This window comes from Hippoglossus hippoglossus, chromosome 17 (genome assembly GCF_009819705.1).
Source record: "Hippoglossus hippoglossus isolate fHipHip1 chromosome 17, fHipHip1.pri, whole genome shotgun sequence".
In the NCBI taxonomy this organism is placed as follows: domain Eukaryota; kingdom Metazoa; phylum Chordata; class Actinopteri; order Pleuronectiformes; family Pleuronectidae; genus Hippoglossus; species Hippoglossus hippoglossus.
Window position 1 is genome coordinate 20,683,535 of NC_047167.1, and position 19,606 is coordinate 20,703,140.

Below are 19,606 nucleotides of genomic sequence, written 5' to 3' on the forward strand. Positions count from 1 at the left end.
ATAAAGGTAAGTTAAGATAGAATTTATTTAGATTAGACTAAACAAGATAAGGTCTGTGTTACAGCAGCAAAGACGACACTCAGAAAAAGACATCAGTAGGTAGTTTCAAGTGGTTAGTTAATCATTAGATGTTATCTATTAAATTTGGATAAGAGGAAGTAAATATAGAAATGAGGCCTACATCAAAGCATGGACTAATAAAGTAAATGTTCTTGCAAGAAGTAGGAGTTGATTTTGATTTATTGGTACAGATTTTTATTTCCGTTACTGTTTCACAAAAAATAACAAACGTCACAAAATCATTCACTTCTGGACTGAATGGAGCTATAGCTGGCAAACTTTTTAAAAAATGAGTAATTTAATAAATGGATGATACACAGGCTGAAGAGCTTCAGTTCAAATGATCCTTGTTATGATTGTTGCCAAAAAGTGAAGCTACAGTGACAAACCCATTCACAGTAATATACACACTTAGTACATCTGCAGATGGTTACGTGTAAAGCTGGAGCATCTAAATATTTAATATTGGACTCTGCTGAAATGTAGAATTGCAACTGTTGCGGATTCATTAGAAAAACATTTTCAGAAAACATGCTGTTTTACATAAAATCCCAAGACACACATTCCTATGTCTCTAACAGTTTCTGATGACACATAGATCTGCAAAGAACAAGATTGAATTGGTTTTTATTGCATGAAAAATGTGCACTGCATCCACTACGTTAGATTTCCTTCACAGACGCAGAATGACAGAAACACACAAGACACTTGATGGGATGACAGACACATAATAGAGAAATGAACGTGACGTTATCTCTGATTTTACTGCCCGTCTGAATGGAGGAGATATGTTACATGAATAAATCTTAACTGTACTAGTGATGCATTAGTGTGACCAACTGAACCTGCACCTACACCCCCGCAATGAGACAATCTCACCTCACAAAAAAAAAAAACAGTTGGCAGCTTCATCAACTTATTAAGTCAACTATGTCGAAGTTTATCACCAGCAACTCGTCCTCAAACAACTATAAATGATTGTATAGATTAACAATGATGGTCAAGTGACTGTGTACCGGTCTAATGCGAAATAAATACAGTATGTTTTCTGTAAAAAACACCATATTCACTTTGTTCTTGGCTGCCATTATTTACAATCTACAGAGGAGTTTTCCAACAGTTTCCATAATGTTATATATTTACATGTGATCATCTGAACGCAGGCACCTGGTAACCTGGACATGATGGTGTGGTATTCCATGACTTGATAAGTTGATGAGGATCACCCGACATCTCAATAAAACCATTAACTAAAAGGTTGTTCAAACGGCCGTCTCTACCGATACAGTCTGGATGAGGCTGAAGAAGCAAGGCAGGATGAAATAGTATTAAGGCATTTTGCTCTGCACCCTGAGTTTAAGCGAGCAGATCTACTTCCAGGAACACGTGTTCGTATAGAAAAGTTACGACAAAAAAAACATTCGAATGAGGACGTCAGGCGTGCAGAGTTCATTTCTTGTATCTTCCCAGATGTTCTCTGGAAATAATGAGTCTTTGGATTTGAGCCGTTCCCTCGTAGATCTAAAAAGAAAGAAGAGAAATTAAGAAGGGGAGTTTTGACAATAAACATCTACCAACAGCGATTATGTACCATCACCCACCTGGTAGATCTTAGCGTCTCTCATCAGCTTCTCCACCGGGTATTCGCTGTTGAACCCGTTGCCTCCAAACACCTGAACAGCATCACTGGCCACCTGATTGGCGATGTCTCCGGCGAAGGCCTTGGCGATGGAAGCGTAGTAGGTGTTTCTGCGGCCCTGGTCCACTTCCCAGGCTGAGCGCTGGTACGCCATGCGGGCCAGCTCCACCTTCATCGCCATCTCAGCCAGAAGGAACGCCACGGCCTGGTGCTGCAAGACGGGAGCAGACAGAAAACTCATCTTTGGACTTTTAACACTGTAGTCATAATAAGCTAATAAACTGTTTTAAAACAGCATTCTGGGGTCACTCAAAACAAAGTGTATCAGCACATGAAGGTCTGTGGTGTGGTTTTCTGCAGATGACTCATAAAAACATGAAGATCTGTGTGAACAAACCTCAGCGATCACTTTGCCGAAGGTCTTCCTCTCCAGTGCGTAGTTAGTGGCTTCATCCAGAGCCCTCTGTGCCAGGCCTGTTGCTCCTGCTGCCACCTGCCATGCAATTCAGATTGATTAGTCCCAAAACAGGGGAAATCGCCAGATTACAGCAACAAAAGGGAAAGTAGAAATAAGAAATAACAGTAAAAAGAAAAGAATAAGTAAATGTACATTATAAACATATGGAAATATAAAAAAAATTGTGTTAATTAGTAAACATTCATAGGCACGAATCTTCTGTCACTAAGAAGTAATCAAACTTGAGAATTTCATTTGGAAAAATTATGATGATGGTGATGAAAAGAGTTGGTGTTATTAGTCTGTATATAAGGAACATTGTTTTCTTTAAATCTACATATCTTTATAGAAAAGTACTTTATATTTTATTTCCACAAAAATCTTAATGTTGCTATTTCTGCTGCAAATTATGCTGCATATTAAAAGATGATCATCATGATTCCCAAGATCAATGTTTGTCTGTTGCTTTATTTGTTAGCAGGATTATGATTAAAATTATTAACAACTAAACAGATTTCTACGAAACTTGACGGAAGGATGTGTGATGGGCAAAGAAAGAACCCATTAAGTTGTTTCCTGTATTTTCTTCACTTTCTGTAACTTTGTGAATAATTCATGGATCATGATGAAAACAATCAGACATTCTGGGGACAGACAGAGATGAGTGTGTGTAATTTGGTGCAGCTTGATTTTAATGGGACTGTTTGGCTTTGGCGGAGGTATGTGCTCTACGGAGTCATTCTACTGAGGAAGAGAAAAGCTTTTACACTCAACCTGTTGGCAGAGTTTCTCTGTGATACCATTAAGAAGAGGAGGATCCTCATCATTGCTACAGATCAAAGACTTACTGGAGGCCTTGTGTTGTCAAAAGCTCCCATGGCGATTTTGAAGCCAGCTCCCTCTCCGACCAGGACGTTCTCCTTCGGTATCCTGACGTCCTCAAAGGTGATGCCTCTGGTGTCAGAACATCTCTGGCCCATGTTCATCTCCTACAAACAACAAACAACTTTTCGTTTAATAGGTTTTCTGTGAGCGTAAATACATGATACATTTTCCTATATATGCTCTTCAAAAACTACAAAACAACACCTGTATCATGTGTCCAGTGTGGAACTACGGGGGTTTTGCTCTACGCAGGTTTAACAAGTTTATCTGGATCGATTCTCTGAGGTAAGAACATTTCCTCAGTTCCTGATGATATCGGAGAGCAAATTATAACTGATGACTAAATGAATCCGCTTCATAGAACAAGCCCCAGGAAAACTCCATTTACACGTACTGACTTCACTTTCATGTAAATATGTATATGCAGCACTGTTGAACACCATGTCGTCTGTAGTGGTCTACTCGATCTGTACATTCTCTTGCTAAACTAAATTTCACAATGATTTAAACTGTAATACGATACCAGATCATGTGGCTCATCTCACCTTCCTTCCAATCTGAACTCCTGGAGTGTCAGCATCTAAGATGAAGCCAGTGAAGGCCTTGCCGGCTGGACATTTGGGGTCTGGGTTAGTACGAGCCAGGAGGAAGTACCTGGGGAAATAAAAGATGGAGCCATGGTTAAATAAACCTTCAGAATAACACACAGATGCTTTTGTGTTTGTTATCTTTGGGGACATATTTTCTTCAAATGTCGGTGCACTCTTATTTTATGCACAACAAAACCACAAAAAATAAGTGTTACCTGTGGAAAAATTTTGGCAAATGCTTAACCAGTGCTCCCAGTTTCTATCATTGCCATCATTCTATAACATCAGGTATATCTACAGACCAACCTGTGGTGAGATCATTGCTGTTGTGATCTCATTGCCAGATGTTAAGTTCAATTAAGCAACATCACAATCTACATCTAGGTTTTTTTTAGAGGGCCGTTGTATTAGACTGCATTTGTTTATTCAAACTGCCAAGTGACTGTATATTCTTAGCGTATTACAATGGAAATATAAGTGATTACATACCAGTTAGCCTTCCCACCGTTTGTGATCCACATCTTCTGCCCGTTAACAACATACTCATCGCCCGTCTTCACAGCTCGCGTCTTGATGGCGGACACGTCGGAGCCTGCCCCCGGCTCAGTGACGCAGTACGCCTGCAGAGAACAAACCACACAGGAGTTCAGCACTGTCTGATCTGATGGAAGACAGAGTCCTACCTTTTCGCTGGAGTCACGATACAACAGCAAAATAGCACTATAACATGTGAGGGTTTATAGTTCTCCAAACACAAGAAGCCGTTTGTTAATGTCATTGTAGAACGGGTGTTAAAAACAAACTTGCCCACAGCAGAACAGTTGCAACCCTCCTGGATACAGAAACTACAATAAAAGAAAATATATAATGATGTTCTAAAATTAAATACTTACACACATAAGAGGCTCCTCAGCCATCCTGCCCAGATATTTACTCTTCTGTGCTTCATTGCCAGCAATAATAACAGGCATTTGCTGTGTGGGAGAAAGAAGATGTTATTGAATCACCTAAATTATGTTGGTCCCCAGTGTGGTCAAATGTGTTTCTTTTTTGTGTGTGGTCTTTTTATAAATAATCCATGGTTTTTTATTTGTACTTCTTGCTGAGCTGGTATGTAAACAATACTCTTTATTGTTGTGCAATAAAAAGGGAATACATTCAATGTAATGCATTATACCTAATGTATATAAAAAGTCACTATATAAACTCAACAAGTAAAAAACAAAACACTGGAGTTTGATAGGAAAAGGAATTGAGTCTGTCCCTCGTTCATCCTGACCTCTGTCATCTTCCCTCTTCGTGCTCATTGATTTCCTGTCTGTCCGGTACCGTGATAAGATAATGGAGGAGACTGCTGTCTGATAAGTTTACAGCTATTTACCAGTATTTAGGAAAAGTGACTGATGAGGCTGCAGATAAATCAGCTTTTTCTTTGGCTTGTCCATACATATTTGCATCTGGCTAAAGTGTGTTCTGTGGCTAAGACGTAACCATATTAAAAACAGGTATCGCTGCTCTGAGAGCTTGTTAAAAATACATTTTGATGACTCATGGTCTTTGTCTTTTTAGCTGCAAAATGTTTGGGGGCAATGATGTTATAAATTGTAGTAAAACTCAACTTACTCCCAGAGAGTTTGCCTCGATAGCGGTCTGCACTCCTGTGCAGCCGTAAGCCAACTCCTCTGTGATGAGGCAGCTGTCGAAGATCGACAAGCCCATTCCACCTGACCACAGAGAGACAGAACACAGCAGGATGTCTCACTGTGTTTTCAAACAGACGTTTACCTGAAATAAAACAACTCCACTGACATGATTAAACAAATTAACAAACTTGAGGGGGTGTTATTTCACCAGGTCAAATCTGTACATATTTGTTGAGCAAGAGAACAACATACCATAGTCCTGAGGAATGTGACTGTTCATGAGACCAAGCTCCCATGCTTTCTTGATGATGGGGAAAGGATACTGAAAAATGACACAACATGTAGGAGTTGCAGTTTATTGACATTGTGATAAATGACAAGACACCAGTGATCCCCGGGAGGAAGTTAACATGATACAGCAGCACAGAGGTGGGAGGTAAAATAAACTAATAAAGAAATATATTAATGAAATTAATAAAAACTAAAAACAAAACAGATTAATATGCAGCATACAGTATACCTTAGATTATAAAGTGTATGTGACCTGCGCAGATCTTTGTGCTAGGGCTGCAACTAATGATTACCTAATTATTAATTAACTAATGAATGTGGCTTTAATTTGTGCAATTTGGTTCCACTCCACTCCTTCAAGTGAAGTATGTACTGTGCATGTATATTTTGTTGACTTCTCCATAACAACCTGCGGCTCTTAAGCATTACAGCAAATACAAAACACCCAGTAACAAAACAACAGGAAACACATTCACTGCAGCCGAACCCTTAGGATGTACTTACTTCACCGCTCTTGTCATAAGCAGCTGCGGCGGGGACGATCTCTTCACGTGCAAACCTCCTCGCCAGCTGCTGGAACTCCTTCTGCTGATCCGTCATCTCTGTGAGCCAAAGAGGAGCAAGAAGATCAAATGTGAGCAGCTTCAACGCACTTTAAAGAATGTTCTTAAAGTCCCTGATCAGTCATAGTCTTACAGAGGAGGATGACCGTGTCTTTGGGTACATCTTCATTTTACAGCCAAACCCTCCAATATCAAATACGTGGTGCACCGAGGTGCTGCCCCATCATGTCACTCTGACAGTGAGCTAATATTAACTAACTTCATTATGATCGTGTCTGTATTAAATTATAGTAACTGTGAGAAAACTGTGCAACAAAAAAGCAAAGTTCTTATACAGGTACATATACAATGGAGCCATATGTCATAGTTGGACAGGTCCACACTGTTGAATCCTGCTGCATCAGTGGCATTAAGAAATCTATAAGGTTTTTACTGTCCCCTACCGGCAGGCAGTGACTATTTCAGTGTAGATAAGTACATGCGAGCATTGTTTATAAGACATTTTTGATAAATGTGAGTTTACAGTTGGGTTTACAATGAAGTAAAGGTTCAACAGCCTACACCCACCAAATGAGAACCCGAGGGATGGGGAAGGTGCTGTAGAACTGGCTGCAGAAGCACCGGAGCTCTGCAGCCGGATCCCGGACCGCACGCCGGCTCTGAGTACCTGTGAGTGTGTGGAGGGAGACATGAGCAATACATAGTTTAGCACATGTCCACTCTTTTAGTTATTTTAGTAACAAGCTCGTCAATAATTAGTTAGCCCTACTTTCAGCCTCTAATGTATAACCAATACATTTGTGAAACATAGCCAAGCAACTGTTTTCTTTAAACACTCAGCGTTCCACATACTTATTCTGTTGCATGATAAAAGATTTTAACACATTTCTCATGCTGGAGCTGTATTTCCTGTTCAGCAACCAGGACATGACAAACAATATGTTCTATTGTTATCCTTTCTATAAAGCGGCTTTGGGCACCTTGAAAGGTGCAACACAGAGATGTTCACAATCAAATAAATAGACACAAGAATCCTGAAAAACATCAGACAACAAAGATTAAAAACCACCAAGGGGAAAGCAAGACTTAAGTTGTAGGACAGGTCATTTAAAAAAGGTGCAAAACACCTGAAACCAGTTCCACCAACACTGGTGGGAGTGTTGGGGAAACCTAAGGTGATGTAGATACTGGGATGTGAACTGCAGTGACTTGTTTTAAATGAGAAGAGATGTGAAGTGAAGTTTCATCAGCAGAGCTTTAGAAATGACGCATGTGTTCAGACACATATTAACCTGTTATACATTTGGTTTGGTTTACATTATTACTTTGTTAGCTGCACCTAATTCCCACGGCTTTATACCTCACACTAAACCAATAGGGTTTTACAGTCTGTTCTTACAGCTCAGGGGCCTGATGAGATGTTACAATACTCAATACTTATGTTCAGGCATTAAAATAAACAATTGTACACTTTGTTACATGCTGGTGAATGTGTTGTGTTGTACAGTAAAATAATCCTACTGTCCCTCTGCTTCCTGTTCAAAAGACACTGCTTGGTTTTCACACTCAACAGGTTCAACTAATCCCAAAGAACTGGGAGACCAAACCAAAGCTCTGGTCCCAGGAGGATAAACCAGGTCTGGGGTGGATGGACCCATTTGGGCCACATCAGCCCCACCAGTCCCCCCAGTAGAGTTCAACCAGGACTGAGTCAAACATAAGACCATAACTAGCTAATTAATAACAGAAACAACAAAAACAATGATCCATGAGGCTGCAGTTTCTTCCTTAAAAAGGCCCTGAAGCAGATTTTAAAATCATCCACCTCCACAAGAAAACACAACATTAGCTTGGTAGCTAAGTACCGTTAGCTTGTTAGTTAGCATGTAGCATCGTTTACTATGAAGGTGAACGCAGGTCACAGACACAGACAGCTGCAGTATCACCGACCACATCTATACAAACACCTTCACATGCAGTAAATAACACTGTACAACATTTAATACGGAGTCACGTACCTTGTTGCACAGCATCGCTTCAACACGTCGAGTGCTCAGGAGCAGAAGTGACGGATCTCCGTGTCCTGCAGCCACATGAAGCTCCGCTCGGCCAATCACAGCAGCGGGATGGGACCACGTGACAGGTCCGTGGCGTACGTGATATGACTTTTGCCCCACTTCAGTTATCCAAGGTCCTGACGGAGTTACATGAGAGTTTACAGCTCAGTGACAGATCCCAGCACAAAACTCCACTGGGTCATCTGTGGTTACAGAGGCCACACCTTTAATATTTATGTATAAATTAATGTGTAAATGTAAATGAAGTTGCTTTTTACATGGGATGATCAGGGACTTCACTGACATTACAGTCTATCAACAATGGAAAATGTTCCTGTGTGTGTTCAGATTGATTTCTATATTGTTATCAATTCAATTATTTTCTTAAATATCAATATTGACATTTGTCTGAAAATGAGATAAAGACATTTGGTCCAGTAAATAGTCAAACAGTTAACATTGTTAAATGACTAATCACTGACTTTTTCAAGGGTTATTTCAATTATTCATAAAGCATAGACAAATTCCCATCTGAAAGTGGTGCCCAGGTTTTTGGGGGATTCTCGATGGTTTACATCGTTTGGGTGACCTTTGAGTTTCAATTTTCTGCTGCTTCTATTTAAGATTTTTTTTCTGTAATACATTTGACAACTTAGATTAAAATGATACAACCAGTTTATAAATTACGACCCACTGCATCACTAAAGTAGGTACACAATGTGCTAGAGAGGTACTTGTTTACAGTAGCCAAGGACTCTGGAAGTACAGGGTGTTGAGGGTATGTAGTACTCTCTACTGACCAGGGGCTGTAACTACATGGCAAAAATAACTACACCAAAAAACCCTTACAATTTCAATTGAAAGAATAACAGTAGGTCTAACATTTTTTTCCATTTCATTTGAGAAAATTCTGTATATTTTCTGTGTACCCAATGTGAAGCACCAGTGTTAAATGGGATTGTAAATGTTACGAACCCAGGTCTGATCAACCTGTGGTGGGCCTGCCTTAGAAAAGGGTGGGCTAACATTAACTGGTTGTAGGCATTAAGTGGTTATGGGTTATCTTCCATCTTGTGTTATGTTCTAAAAGGACAGTGTTTAGTTTAAAAAAGGCACAGAGGTAATAATGTCTGAACTACTGAGCGGGACAAGCCAGTCAGATTTACCTTTAGTCTCAAGTTTGGCCGTTATCGTTGATTACAAGGGCAAAACACTAGATGACGCTAAGGTGCACAACTGAGGTTATGTCTCTAACATCCACTGGTGGCCACCAACACCTGCTAACATACTGGTAGTTGGTAACCTAACTTGTGCAGAAGACCTTCAAAATCTGTATTCTAATATGAGACAGATATCTTTAAGAAATTACCCTACAGCCAAGTGTGCTGTGTTGTAACATGCTCTAAATCTGGTATGAACTGAAGGCAATTCAAATTAATACCAATCATTAATGTTGCATGTGATGTTAAATTCTCTGCATGCTAGAATCCATTACCTCAGAAATCCTGGGTGGATTGCATACAGGCTTAAGTGAAATACATCACATTTAAGAGATATTCATATACTAGTGAATGTGATTTTGATATAAGGTCATTTACTGCACTATCTTGTTAACTTTATCCCCATCAACCTAAATTAAACCCTTGAATGTTTTAGTCCAGATGTCTTCAATAGGGGGTCCGCAAAATCTTTGGTTTAGACAATTTTTAATTGAAATTTTCCCCCCACAAATGTAAAGGTCTTTAAATAAACATTAACATGAATCCAACATATTGTAGCGAACGGATAAATGGGGCAGAAGACGTTATCTTTCTGTCGGCAATGCACACATTCAGCGACACAATAATAAAAACATGAATATATGAACCTGTGTATTATTTGAATAGCTTAGTATTGAATGCACAATAACAGGGTAGCTATGTTTATACATGGCACTAGGCCCAGTTTAATATAAAACACAATTTTATACAATATATATAGTAGGGGGTCCCTGCTCCATCAGTTTGGGGGTCCTTGGCCTGAAAAACGTTGAAGACCCCTGTTTTAGTCTATATTTTACACCCAGCCTCTGAAATGAATCAGACGTCCACACCGACCTTAACACATTGGTGACCGCACAGTCACAACTCAGTAAGAGTTTCAACAACAACTAAATAAAAGTAAAGCGCTGACAGCAGACAGTTTGGTGGAAAGAATTTATTGACGAATCAAAGAGCTGTACATCTATTTGCCTTGATCTTCCTCAAGTAGAACTCGAGCTCTTTGCCTTCCAGGAGGTAACCGTCCGCCCTACCGCACTGGCCAGGTCTGGAGGTGATGCAAGCTGCAGGAGAGAGAAAGACCGTCAGTGATGGATAAAGTACTTTCAACAGGCAGGTAACTGTACTCTAGACTGATGATGATTTCATCTTCTATCAAACAGGTTTTCAAGTGGAAGTTTTCCAGTACACTTTCTCCTACTCATAGCTATGTACTTATCTAGAGGCACCACAAAGTGCAAGTACAGATATTAAATTAAAGTTACAGATTTATCCCAAATACAATTTGTTGGATGTCACACATCCCTAAAATAATATATTCTCAATTAAAATATGTATCTTAAACATTCCCTTAAGGTAATATAAAAAAACAGTTATTGTGCCCTGTGCCAAATACAGAAATAAATTAGCACATGACTTGTAAAATTAGGTACAACTTCCATTCAAGATAAAAACAGGACACATCAACCAATGGGTGGCTTTCAGAAACAGGAACATTCAGGACAACACGTATGTTTGACTCACCGAGCAGCTTTCCTTGCTGGAACTGCTCCTCCAAGAGGGGGCTGATCTTGCAGCCTTTTTACGCTCGTCGTATTTCTTCTGAGTCCTTTTTGACCTCTTCCTCCTCTGGAGTCTACAGGAGAAGAGGATATGAATTAGATGGACGTGAAATACCTGCAAAGTTTACACTAATGTTGGTATCAAGTGCTGGGGGATAATGTATATTCATGTCTGTTTCAGATTGTCAGTGCAGCACCAGGTCTTTCTCAGAGTCACTGTTAACATCACTTTCATTCAGTAGCAGAACTGGACAAAGTTATCTTCATGGAAAGACGTGCAAGCAGAACATACCAAGTAAAAAAACTACTTTAAATTTCCACGAAGATTGATTATTCTAGTTTAAGCTTATTGGCACAGATGCTGTACAAATACTTAATAATATCACCAGTCTTCCCACTTACCAGCTTGGCTCCCTTCTTGCGTCCAAGAGGAGTGGTGTAGTGGGCCTCATACCACTGCCTGTAGGGAAGGCTGTCAACGAGGACGATGCAGTTCTTCACCAGGGTCTTGGTTCTGACCAGCTCGTTGTTGGAGGCGTTGTAGACAACATCAATAATTCTGGTCTTGCGTGTGCAGCCTGGGTACAAAAATAAAGAACTTAAGCAAATGCAGACTCACCATTGATTTTCAACTGAGTTTTGTCAAATCTCCTTAAATTCATAACTTGCAAAGGTCTTTCTCAGAGTCACTGATATCATCACTTTCATTCAGTAGCAGAACTGGACAAAGTTATCTTCATGGAAAGATATGTACAGCATCAAGGAATCGGACTAATTCAAAGTAGCATTAGATGTAAACTTACATTCAGAGCCCCAGGAGAAGTTTCCAACATCTAACCTCAGAGCACGGTACTTCTTGTTCCCACCACGGACTCTCACTGTGTGGATACGGCGAGGTCCGATCTGCAGAAACAGACATCTTTAATACTAGTACTATGATAAAACCTTGCTGGATGTGTAAAGCATGCATTCTGAAGGCTCATGGTAAACCGTAGCACAAATAAACCTTTACACGTGTCAGAGTAACTATGACAAGTCCTAACATTGATAGGTCTTATGATTTGAACCAAAACGATCCAAAAAAAGACCTATCTAAGGTCGGATTTTCATCACCCACGCTATATCACATTATGAACACTTCTGTAGGTAGAACCACTGGTTTTTATTCACCTTTGTGTTTGCAGGAGGACGCCCGAGCTCATACTTCCTCTTCTTGTGGTAGGGCTTGCGTTTACCGCCGGTCTTGCGGCGTTTATGCCAGTTGTCCCTGGAGATACCTGGGTGAATGAAACAAAACATCAATCAGGAGGTAGATCAGCACACAATTCACAAGGTGGTCACCACATCATGATGGTTGATGCTTGAGTAATCAGTTCTCCAAGGTAGGTTTGTCCCGCAATTATAATTAGGAATCAGCTAGTAGTTTTCATCATGTTACTCAAGCAAAAAACCATTAATCATAACTTCTTTCTCCAAGAATATAAACACTTCAAGACTTGGCTGCAGGACTAAATAAACATATTATAAATTCAGTTTATATTCTCTTCTCAAATGAGGACACCAACCTTATTGATTAAGCTAAGAAACCTGCCAGCAAAATAAGAGTAGCCACTAATTACAGCTTAATAGTGATGCACATCCTGGTTTTCAACTTGTGAGCCTATTGGCTAAGAAGGCCAACCACATTGCTCCTCCATGTCTTTAGCTTAAGATAAACACATTTAAAAGGCCACGTGCACCTGAAGGGAAGAAACTCCTTTACTAACCTGCGATAATATTAATCTAAAATCATGTTTAACGCATAACTCCCCTTTCTTTGAGTATAACTGTGCTGCAGCATGACACGAGCACGACCAGTCTTGCTAGCACATGTTAACACTAGCTCTCCGTTAGCTTAACGCTGATTAAACTACAACCACAACCACAGATTATCTTTAAAAAACAGGTGAAAGGTTCGACAGAAGCGGTTCAACTCTGCTGAAATGTCCCTGGAGCTCACCAGCCTGCAAACTGGGCCCGTGTTACCGCCACACGTCCACCAGTGAGCCGCTAACTCGAACACGGCCATCGTGCCCCACATGTACCGTTAGCTTGTTAGCTAGCTGTAGCATCGTTACTATGAAGGTGAACATAGGTCACAGACACAGACAGCTGCAGTATCACCGACCACATCTACACAAACACCTTCACATGCAGTAAATAACACTGTACAACATTTAATACGGAGTCACGTACCTTGTTGAACAGCATCGTTTCAGCTCGTCGAGTGCTCAGGAGCAGAAGAGGCGGATCACTGTGGCCTGCAGCCATATGTAGCTCCGCTCAGCCAATCACAGCAGCGGGATGTGACCACGTGACAGGCCGTAGTGTACGGACATTACACTCAATCAACTATGGAACTTTTTTTCTGTGTGTTTAGATTGATTTCAATAATTTTATCAATTCAAAAATGTTCTTAAATATCAATATCGACATTTGTCTGAAAATGAGATAACTAATAAAAACATTTGGTCCAGTAAACAGTCAAACAGTTAACATTGTTAAATGACTAATCGCAGACAACTGATTTTTCCAGGGTTATTTAAATTATTCATTAAGTATAAACAAATTCCCATCTGAAAGTGGTGCCCAGGTTTTTGGGGGATTCTCAATGGTTTACATTGTTTGGGTGACCTTTGAGTTTCAATTTAATATTTTTTTCTCTAATACATTTGACAACTTACTTAGTTTTAAAATGATATAACCAGTTTATAAATTACGACACACTGCATCACTAAAGTAGGTCTACAACCATAACCTGCTGAATAAGTACTTGTTTACAGTAGCCAAGGACTCTGGAAGTACAGGGTGTTGAGAGGATATGAAGTACTCTCTACTGACTAGGGGCTGTAACTGCATGGCAAAAATAACTACACCAAAAACCCTTACAATTTCTCTTGAAAGAATAACAGCAGGCCTTACATTTTTTACAATGTAGTGTGATTTTTCATTTATTTGAGAAAATTGTGTATATTTTCTGTGTACCAAATCTGAAGCACCAGGGTTAAATGGGATGTAGATGTATCAAACAAACATGGCTGGAAAGCAACAGTCTGCCCTGTAAAGTTTGGCTGCAGGAGTTTCATTGAAACATCCACCATCAGGTTGCTCAAAGATCTGGGGATCCACAGACGAGCCCTGCAGCATCAGACCATAAAAGAAACAGCACACAGCTGCAGCTAATGGCCCTGGATCAGGAGGAAAGATCCCAACTGGACCCCAAGATGCTAGGGACCTGAACCCAGGTCTGATCAACCTATGGTGGGCTTGCTTTAGAAAAGGGTGTCCTAACATTAACTGGTTCTAGACTAACAAGTGCAGTAGAACGTATAAGGGATATTCTCCATCTTGTGATATGTTCTAAAAGGAGTGTTTGGTTTTAAAAAAGGCACAGAGGTAATAATGTCTGAACTACTGAGCGGGACAGTCAGATTTACCTTTAGTCTCAAGTTCGGCCGTTATTGATTACAAAGGCAAAACACTTGACGCTAAGGAGCACAACTGAGGTTATGTCTCTAACATCCACTGGTGGCCACTAACATACTGGTAGTTGGTAACCTAACTTGTGCACTAGACCTTCAAAAGCTGTATTCTAGGAAGAGTTAGATATCTTAAACAAAATTACCCTACAGCCAAGTTTGCTGCGTTGTAGTAAAATGCTCTAAATGATCTGGTATGAACTGTAGGCCATTCAAATTAATACCAATCGTGAATGTTGCATTCGATTTCAGATTCTTTCATGCTAGTATCCATTACCTCAGAAATCCTGTGTGAATTGCATACCCGCTCAAGTGAAAAACTTTGATACTTTGAATTTAAGAGACATTCATTGTTCATATACTAGTGAATGTGATATTGATATAAGGTCAATTACTGCACCGTTTGGTTTACTTTATCACCATCAACCTAAATCAAACCCTTGAATGTTTTAGTCTATATTTTACACCCAGCCTCTGAAATGAGTCAGACCAACCTGAACACAATGGTCACAACCCAGTAAGAGTTTCAACAACAAAATAAAAGTATAGCGCAGACAGTTTGGTGGAAAGAATTTATTGACGAATCAAAGAGCTGTACATCTATTTGCCTTTCTTGGCCTTGATCTTCCTCAAGTAGAACTCGAGCTCTTTGCCTTCCAGGAGGTAACCGTCCGCCCTACCGCACTGGCCGGGTCTGGAGGCGATGCAAGCTGCAGGAGAGAGAGAGAGAGAGAGCGAAACACCGTCAGTGATGGATAAAGTACTTTCAAAAGGCAGTTAACTAAACAAACAGGTTTTCAATTGGAAGTTTTCCAGTTCACATTCTCCTACTCATAGCTATGTACTTATCTAGATACACTACAAAGTGCAAGTACAGATATTAATTTATCAAAGTTACAGATTTATCCCACATGATTTGTTTGATTTAACATCCCCAAAATAATATTCTCAATTAAAATATGCATCTTAAACATTCCGTAAGGCAACATTTCTTGTGCCCTGTGCAAATACTGAAATAAATTTGCATATTACTGGTAAAATTAGGTAACAGAGCAACAACTTCCATTCACGATAAAAACAGATAATTTAAACCACTGGGTGGCTTTCAGAAACAGGAACATTCAGGGCAACACTAATATTTGACTCACCGAGCAGCTTTCCTTGCTGGAACTGCTCCTCCAAGAGGGGGCTGATCTTGGCGGTCTTTTTACGCTCGTCGTATTTCTTCTGAGTCCTTTTTGACCTCTTCTTGTTCAGGACCTCTTCCTCCTCTGGAGTCTACAGGAGAAGAGGATATGAATTAGATGGACGTGAAATACCTGCAAAGTTTACACTAATGTCGGTATCAAGTGCTGGGGGATAATGTATATTCAAGTCTGTTTCAGGTTGTCAGTGCAGCACCAGGTCTTTCTCAGAGTCACTATTATCATCACTTTCATTCAGTAGCAGAACTGGACAAAGTTATCTTCATGGAAAGAGGTGCGAGCAGAACGTACCAAGAAATTTCAATTTCCACTTAAGACTTATTTTTCTAGTTTAAGCTTATCGGCACAGATGCTATACTAATACTTAATAATATCACCAGTCTTCCCACTTACCAGCTTGGCTCCCTTCTTGCGTCCAAGAGGAGTGGTGTAGTGGGCCTCATACCACTGCCTGTAGGGAAGGCTGTCAACGAGGACGATGCAGTTCTTCACCAGGGTCTTGGTTCTGACCAGCTCATTGTTGGAGGCGTTGTAGACAACATCAATAATTCTGGTCTTGCGTGTGCAGCCTGGGTACAAAAATAAAGAACTTAAGCAAATGCAGACTCACCATTGATTTTCAACTGAGTTTTGTCAAAGCTCCTTAAATTCATAACTTGTAAAGGTCTTTCTCAGAGTCACTGATATCATCACTTTCATTCAGTAGCAGAACTGGACAAAGTTATCTTCATGGAAAGATATGTACAGCATCAAGGAATCTGACTAATTCAAAGTAGCATTAGATGTAAACTTACATTCAGAGCCCCAGGAGAAGTTTCCAACATCTAACCTCAGAGCACGGTACTTCTTGTTCCCACCACGGACTCTCACTGTGTGGATACGGCGAGGTCCGATCTGCAGAAACAGACATCTTTAATACTAGCACTTTGATAACACGTTGCTGGAAGTGTAGAGAATGCATTCTGAAGGCTCATGGAAAACAGTAACACTAATAAACTTTAACGCGTGTCAGAGTAACTATGACAAGTCCTAACATTGATAGGCCTTATGATTTGAACCAAAACGATCCAAAAAAAGACCTACCTAAGGTCGGATTTTCTTCACCCACGCTATATCACATTATGAACACGTCTGTAGGGAGAACCACTGGTTTTTATTCACCTTTGTGTTTGCAGGAGGACGACCGAGCTCATACTTCCTCTTCTTGTGGTAGGGCTTGCGTTTACCGCCGGTTTTGCGGCGTTTATGCCAGTTGTCCCTGGAGATACCTGGGTGAATGAAACAAAACATCAATCAGGAGGTAGATCAGCACACAATTCACAAGGTGGTCACCACATCATGATGGTTCATGCTTGAGTAATCAGTTCTCCAAGGTAGGATTGTCCCGCAATTATAATTAGGAATCAGCTAGTAGTTTTCATCATGTTACTCAAGCAAATAACCATCAATCCTAACTTCTTTCTCCTAGAATATAAACACTTCAAGACTTGAGCTGAACTAACATGACTTGGCTGCAGGGACGAAATAAAACCAAAACATTATAAATTCAGTTTATATGCTCTTCTCAAATGAGGACATTCTTGTTTTTGTTGATTTGGCAAAAGACCTGTGTCCAGGACTATTTACCAGAAACACAAGACACCTGAATAAATCAATCATGACTTGATAAATCTAAAAACCTGCCAACAAAATAAGAGTAGCCACTAATTACAGCTTAATAGTGATGCACATCCTGGTTCTCAACTTGTGAGCCTATTGGCTAAGAAGGCCAACCACATTGCTCCTCCACGTCTTTAGCCTACAGATAAAAACACACATTTAAAAAGCCACGTGCACCTGAAGGGAAGAAACTCCTTTACTAACCTGCGATAATATTGATCTAAAATCATGTTTAACGCATAACTCCCCTTTCTTTGAGTATAACTCAGTGCAGCAGCATGACACGAGCACGACCAGTCTTGCTAGCACATGCTAACGCTAGCTCCTCGTTAGCTTATCGCTGATTGAACCACCAACACAGCCACATGCTCTCTGTTAAAAACCCGATAAAAGGTTCGACAGCAGCGGGTTAACTCTGCTGAAATGTCCCTGGAGCTCACCAGGCCTGCGAACCGGGAGTGAGCCAGCGAGCCGCTAACTCTTAACACGGCCGATACGCGCCGCCATCTTGCCTCAGACGTCCACAGGAGAAGAAGTTAAATTAGATAAAACCCAACAGGCCGCAGCCGAACAAGACGGAGCTAGAACAGTGTGAACAGCGTTCGGCTTTAACACAGGCGGCCATCGTCGGATTATTCCTTCGATAAAACAGCAGATGGACAAAGATTCTCCCTCCGACCCGAGCATGACAACACGTACCCATTCTCAGGCGCCGGCTAGAAAGAGGACCCGCAAAGGCTCATGGGCCGGTTTGAAGACACGTGCTCTCGCGAGAGCTGCACACACACACCCGCCCGCGCGAACGAGGTTTTGGAAACAACGTGGTGTTTAAATGGTTAGGATTCAACACTGTGACTTTTAATTTCATGTTATTTGTATGTTTGTTTTGTATTTTGTGATTTAAACACAAAGGAGGAATGTTTTTGTATTTTATTGTATTAGTTGATATGATTTCATTCGCAGTTATTGTATTTCACATTTAAATAAATACGAATAGATCTACGTTTATTAAAGAAAATACTACCCACTAAGTACTTATGCATTACCATCTAGAAATATTAATATCTTTAGCTACATTTTCGTTTTAATTGTGATAAATTAATAACACGTTGTTGTAAAGAAAAATCAATTTTCTTAAACACACATTTATGATATGATTTACATTTTGCTCAATGTTAATTTTTACAACAAATTAGTTCCTATTCATCCACATGTACATATAGATATCTAGCTATGCATACATATGTACTGACATATAAATCTACATACATTTATTTCATCTATAAAATGAAGAACCTAATTTATCCTCACATTTAAATAAATACGAATAGATCTACCTTTATTAAAGAAAATACTACCCACAAAGTACTTATGCATTACCATCTAGAAATATTAATATCTTTGACTACATTTTCGTTTTTATTGTGATAAATTAATAACACGTTGTTATAAAGATAAATCCATTTTCTTAAACACACATTTATGATATGATTTACATATTGCTCAATGTAAATTTTACAACAAATTCATCCCTCATCCACATGTACATATAGATATCTAGCTATGCATACATACACTACCGTTCAAAAGTTTGGGGTCACTTAGAAATTTCCTTATTTTTCAAAGAAAAGCACTGTTTTTTTCAATGAAGATAACATTAAATTAATCAGAAATACACTCTATACATTGTTAATGTGGTAAATGACTATTCTAGGTGGAAACGTCTGGTTTTTAATGAAATATCTACATAGGTGTATAGAGGCCCATTTCCAGCTACTATCACTCCAGTGTTCTAATGGTACATTGTGTTTGCTAATCGCCTTAGAAGACTAATGGATGATTAGAAAACCCTTGAAAACCCTTGTGCAATGATGTTAGCACAGCTGAAAACTGTTTTGCTGGTGAGAGAAGCTATAAAACTGGCCTTCCTTTGAGCTAGTTGAGTATCTGGAGCATCACATGTGTGGGTTCGATTATACTCTCAAAATGGCCAGAAAAAGAGAACTTTCATGTGAAACTCACCAGTCTATTCTTGTTCTTAGAAATGAAGGCTATTCCATGCGAGAAATTGCGAAGAAACTGAAAATTTCCTACAACGGTGTGTACTACTCCCGTCAGAGAACAGCACAAACGGGCTCTAACCAGAGTAGAAAGAGAAGTGGGAGGCCCCGGTGCACAACTCAGCAAGAAGACAAGTATATTAGAGTCTCTAGTTTGA

General features: G+C 39.9%; 2 protein-coding genes, 6 non-coding genes and 1 pseudogene across 10 annotated transcripts; all 9 read right to left on the bottom strand.

Moving 5' to 3' along the window:
* Positions 1-268: 268 nt before the first annotated feature.
* acadm (acyl-CoA dehydrogenase medium chain) lies at positions 269-13,326 on the bottom strand. 3 transcript variants are annotated; one of them, XM_034614637.1, is made up of 13 exons: positions 13,242-13,326; positions 6,696-6,795; positions 6,070-6,167; positions 5,527-5,596; positions 5,255-5,355; positions 4,525-4,605; positions 4,121-4,251; positions 3,587-3,695; positions 3,005-3,145; positions 2,097-2,192; positions 1,662-1,910; positions 1,491-1,581; positions 269-1,458 (listed from the first exon to the last, which is right to left on the bottom strand). In XM_034614637.1, the coding sequence occupies exons 1-12, from the start codon at positions 13,314-13,316 to the stop codon at positions 1,510-1,512; spliced, it is 1,323 nt and encodes a 440-aa protein (XP_034470528.1). In that variant the 5' UTR covers positions 13,317-13,326; the 3' UTR covers positions 269-1,458; positions 1,491-1,509. The 3 variants fall into 3 exon arrangements, with proteins under 3 accessions (XP_034470528.1, XP_034470527.1, XP_034470529.1); XM_034614636.1 differs by having other exon boundaries at positions 269-1,581; XM_034614638.1 differs by lacking the exon at positions 13,242-13,326 and adding an exon at positions 8,147-8,316 and having other exon boundaries at positions 269-1,581.
* LOC117778825 lies at positions 10,372-12,339 on the bottom strand (annotated as a pseudogene).
* LOC117778963 lies at positions 11,210-11,278 on the bottom strand. The gene has a single exon (XR_004616867.1). It is a non-coding gene; the product is annotated as a small nucleolar RNA SNORD38 (small nucleolar RNA).
* LOC117779022 lies at positions 11,683-11,751 on the bottom strand. The gene has a single exon (XR_004616920.1). It is a non-coding gene; the product is annotated as a small nucleolar RNA SNORD38 (small nucleolar RNA).
* On the bottom strand, positions 12,018-12,126 carry LOC117778964. The gene has a single exon (XR_004616868.1). It is a non-coding gene; the product is annotated as a small nucleolar RNA SNORD46 (small nucleolar RNA).
* A 1,756-nt stretch (positions 13,327-15,082) lies between the features above and the next one.
* On the bottom strand, positions 15,083-18,162 carry LOC117778826 (40S ribosomal protein S8). Its single transcript, XM_034614661.1, has 6 exons — positions 18,088-18,162; positions 16,891-16,997; positions 16,524-16,623; positions 16,123-16,298; positions 15,673-15,802; positions 15,083-15,234 (listed from the first exon to the last, which is right to left on the bottom strand). The coding sequence occupies exons 1-6, from the start codon at positions 18,089-18,091 to the stop codon at positions 15,125-15,127; spliced, it is 627 nt and encodes a 208-aa protein (XP_034470552.1). The 5' UTR covers positions 18,092-18,162; the 3' UTR covers positions 15,083-15,124.
* Positions 15,932-16,000, bottom strand: LOC117779021. The gene has a single exon (XR_004616919.1). It is a non-coding gene; the product is annotated as a small nucleolar RNA SNORD38 (small nucleolar RNA).
* LOC117778962 lies at positions 16,397-16,465 on the bottom strand. The gene has a single exon (XR_004616866.1). It is a non-coding gene; the product is annotated as a small nucleolar RNA SNORD38 (small nucleolar RNA).
* LOC117778965 lies at positions 16,732-16,840 on the bottom strand. Its single transcript, XR_004616869.1, has one exon. It is a non-coding gene; the product is annotated as a small nucleolar RNA SNORD46 (small nucleolar RNA).
* Positions 18,163-19,606: the final 1,444 nt, after the last annotated feature.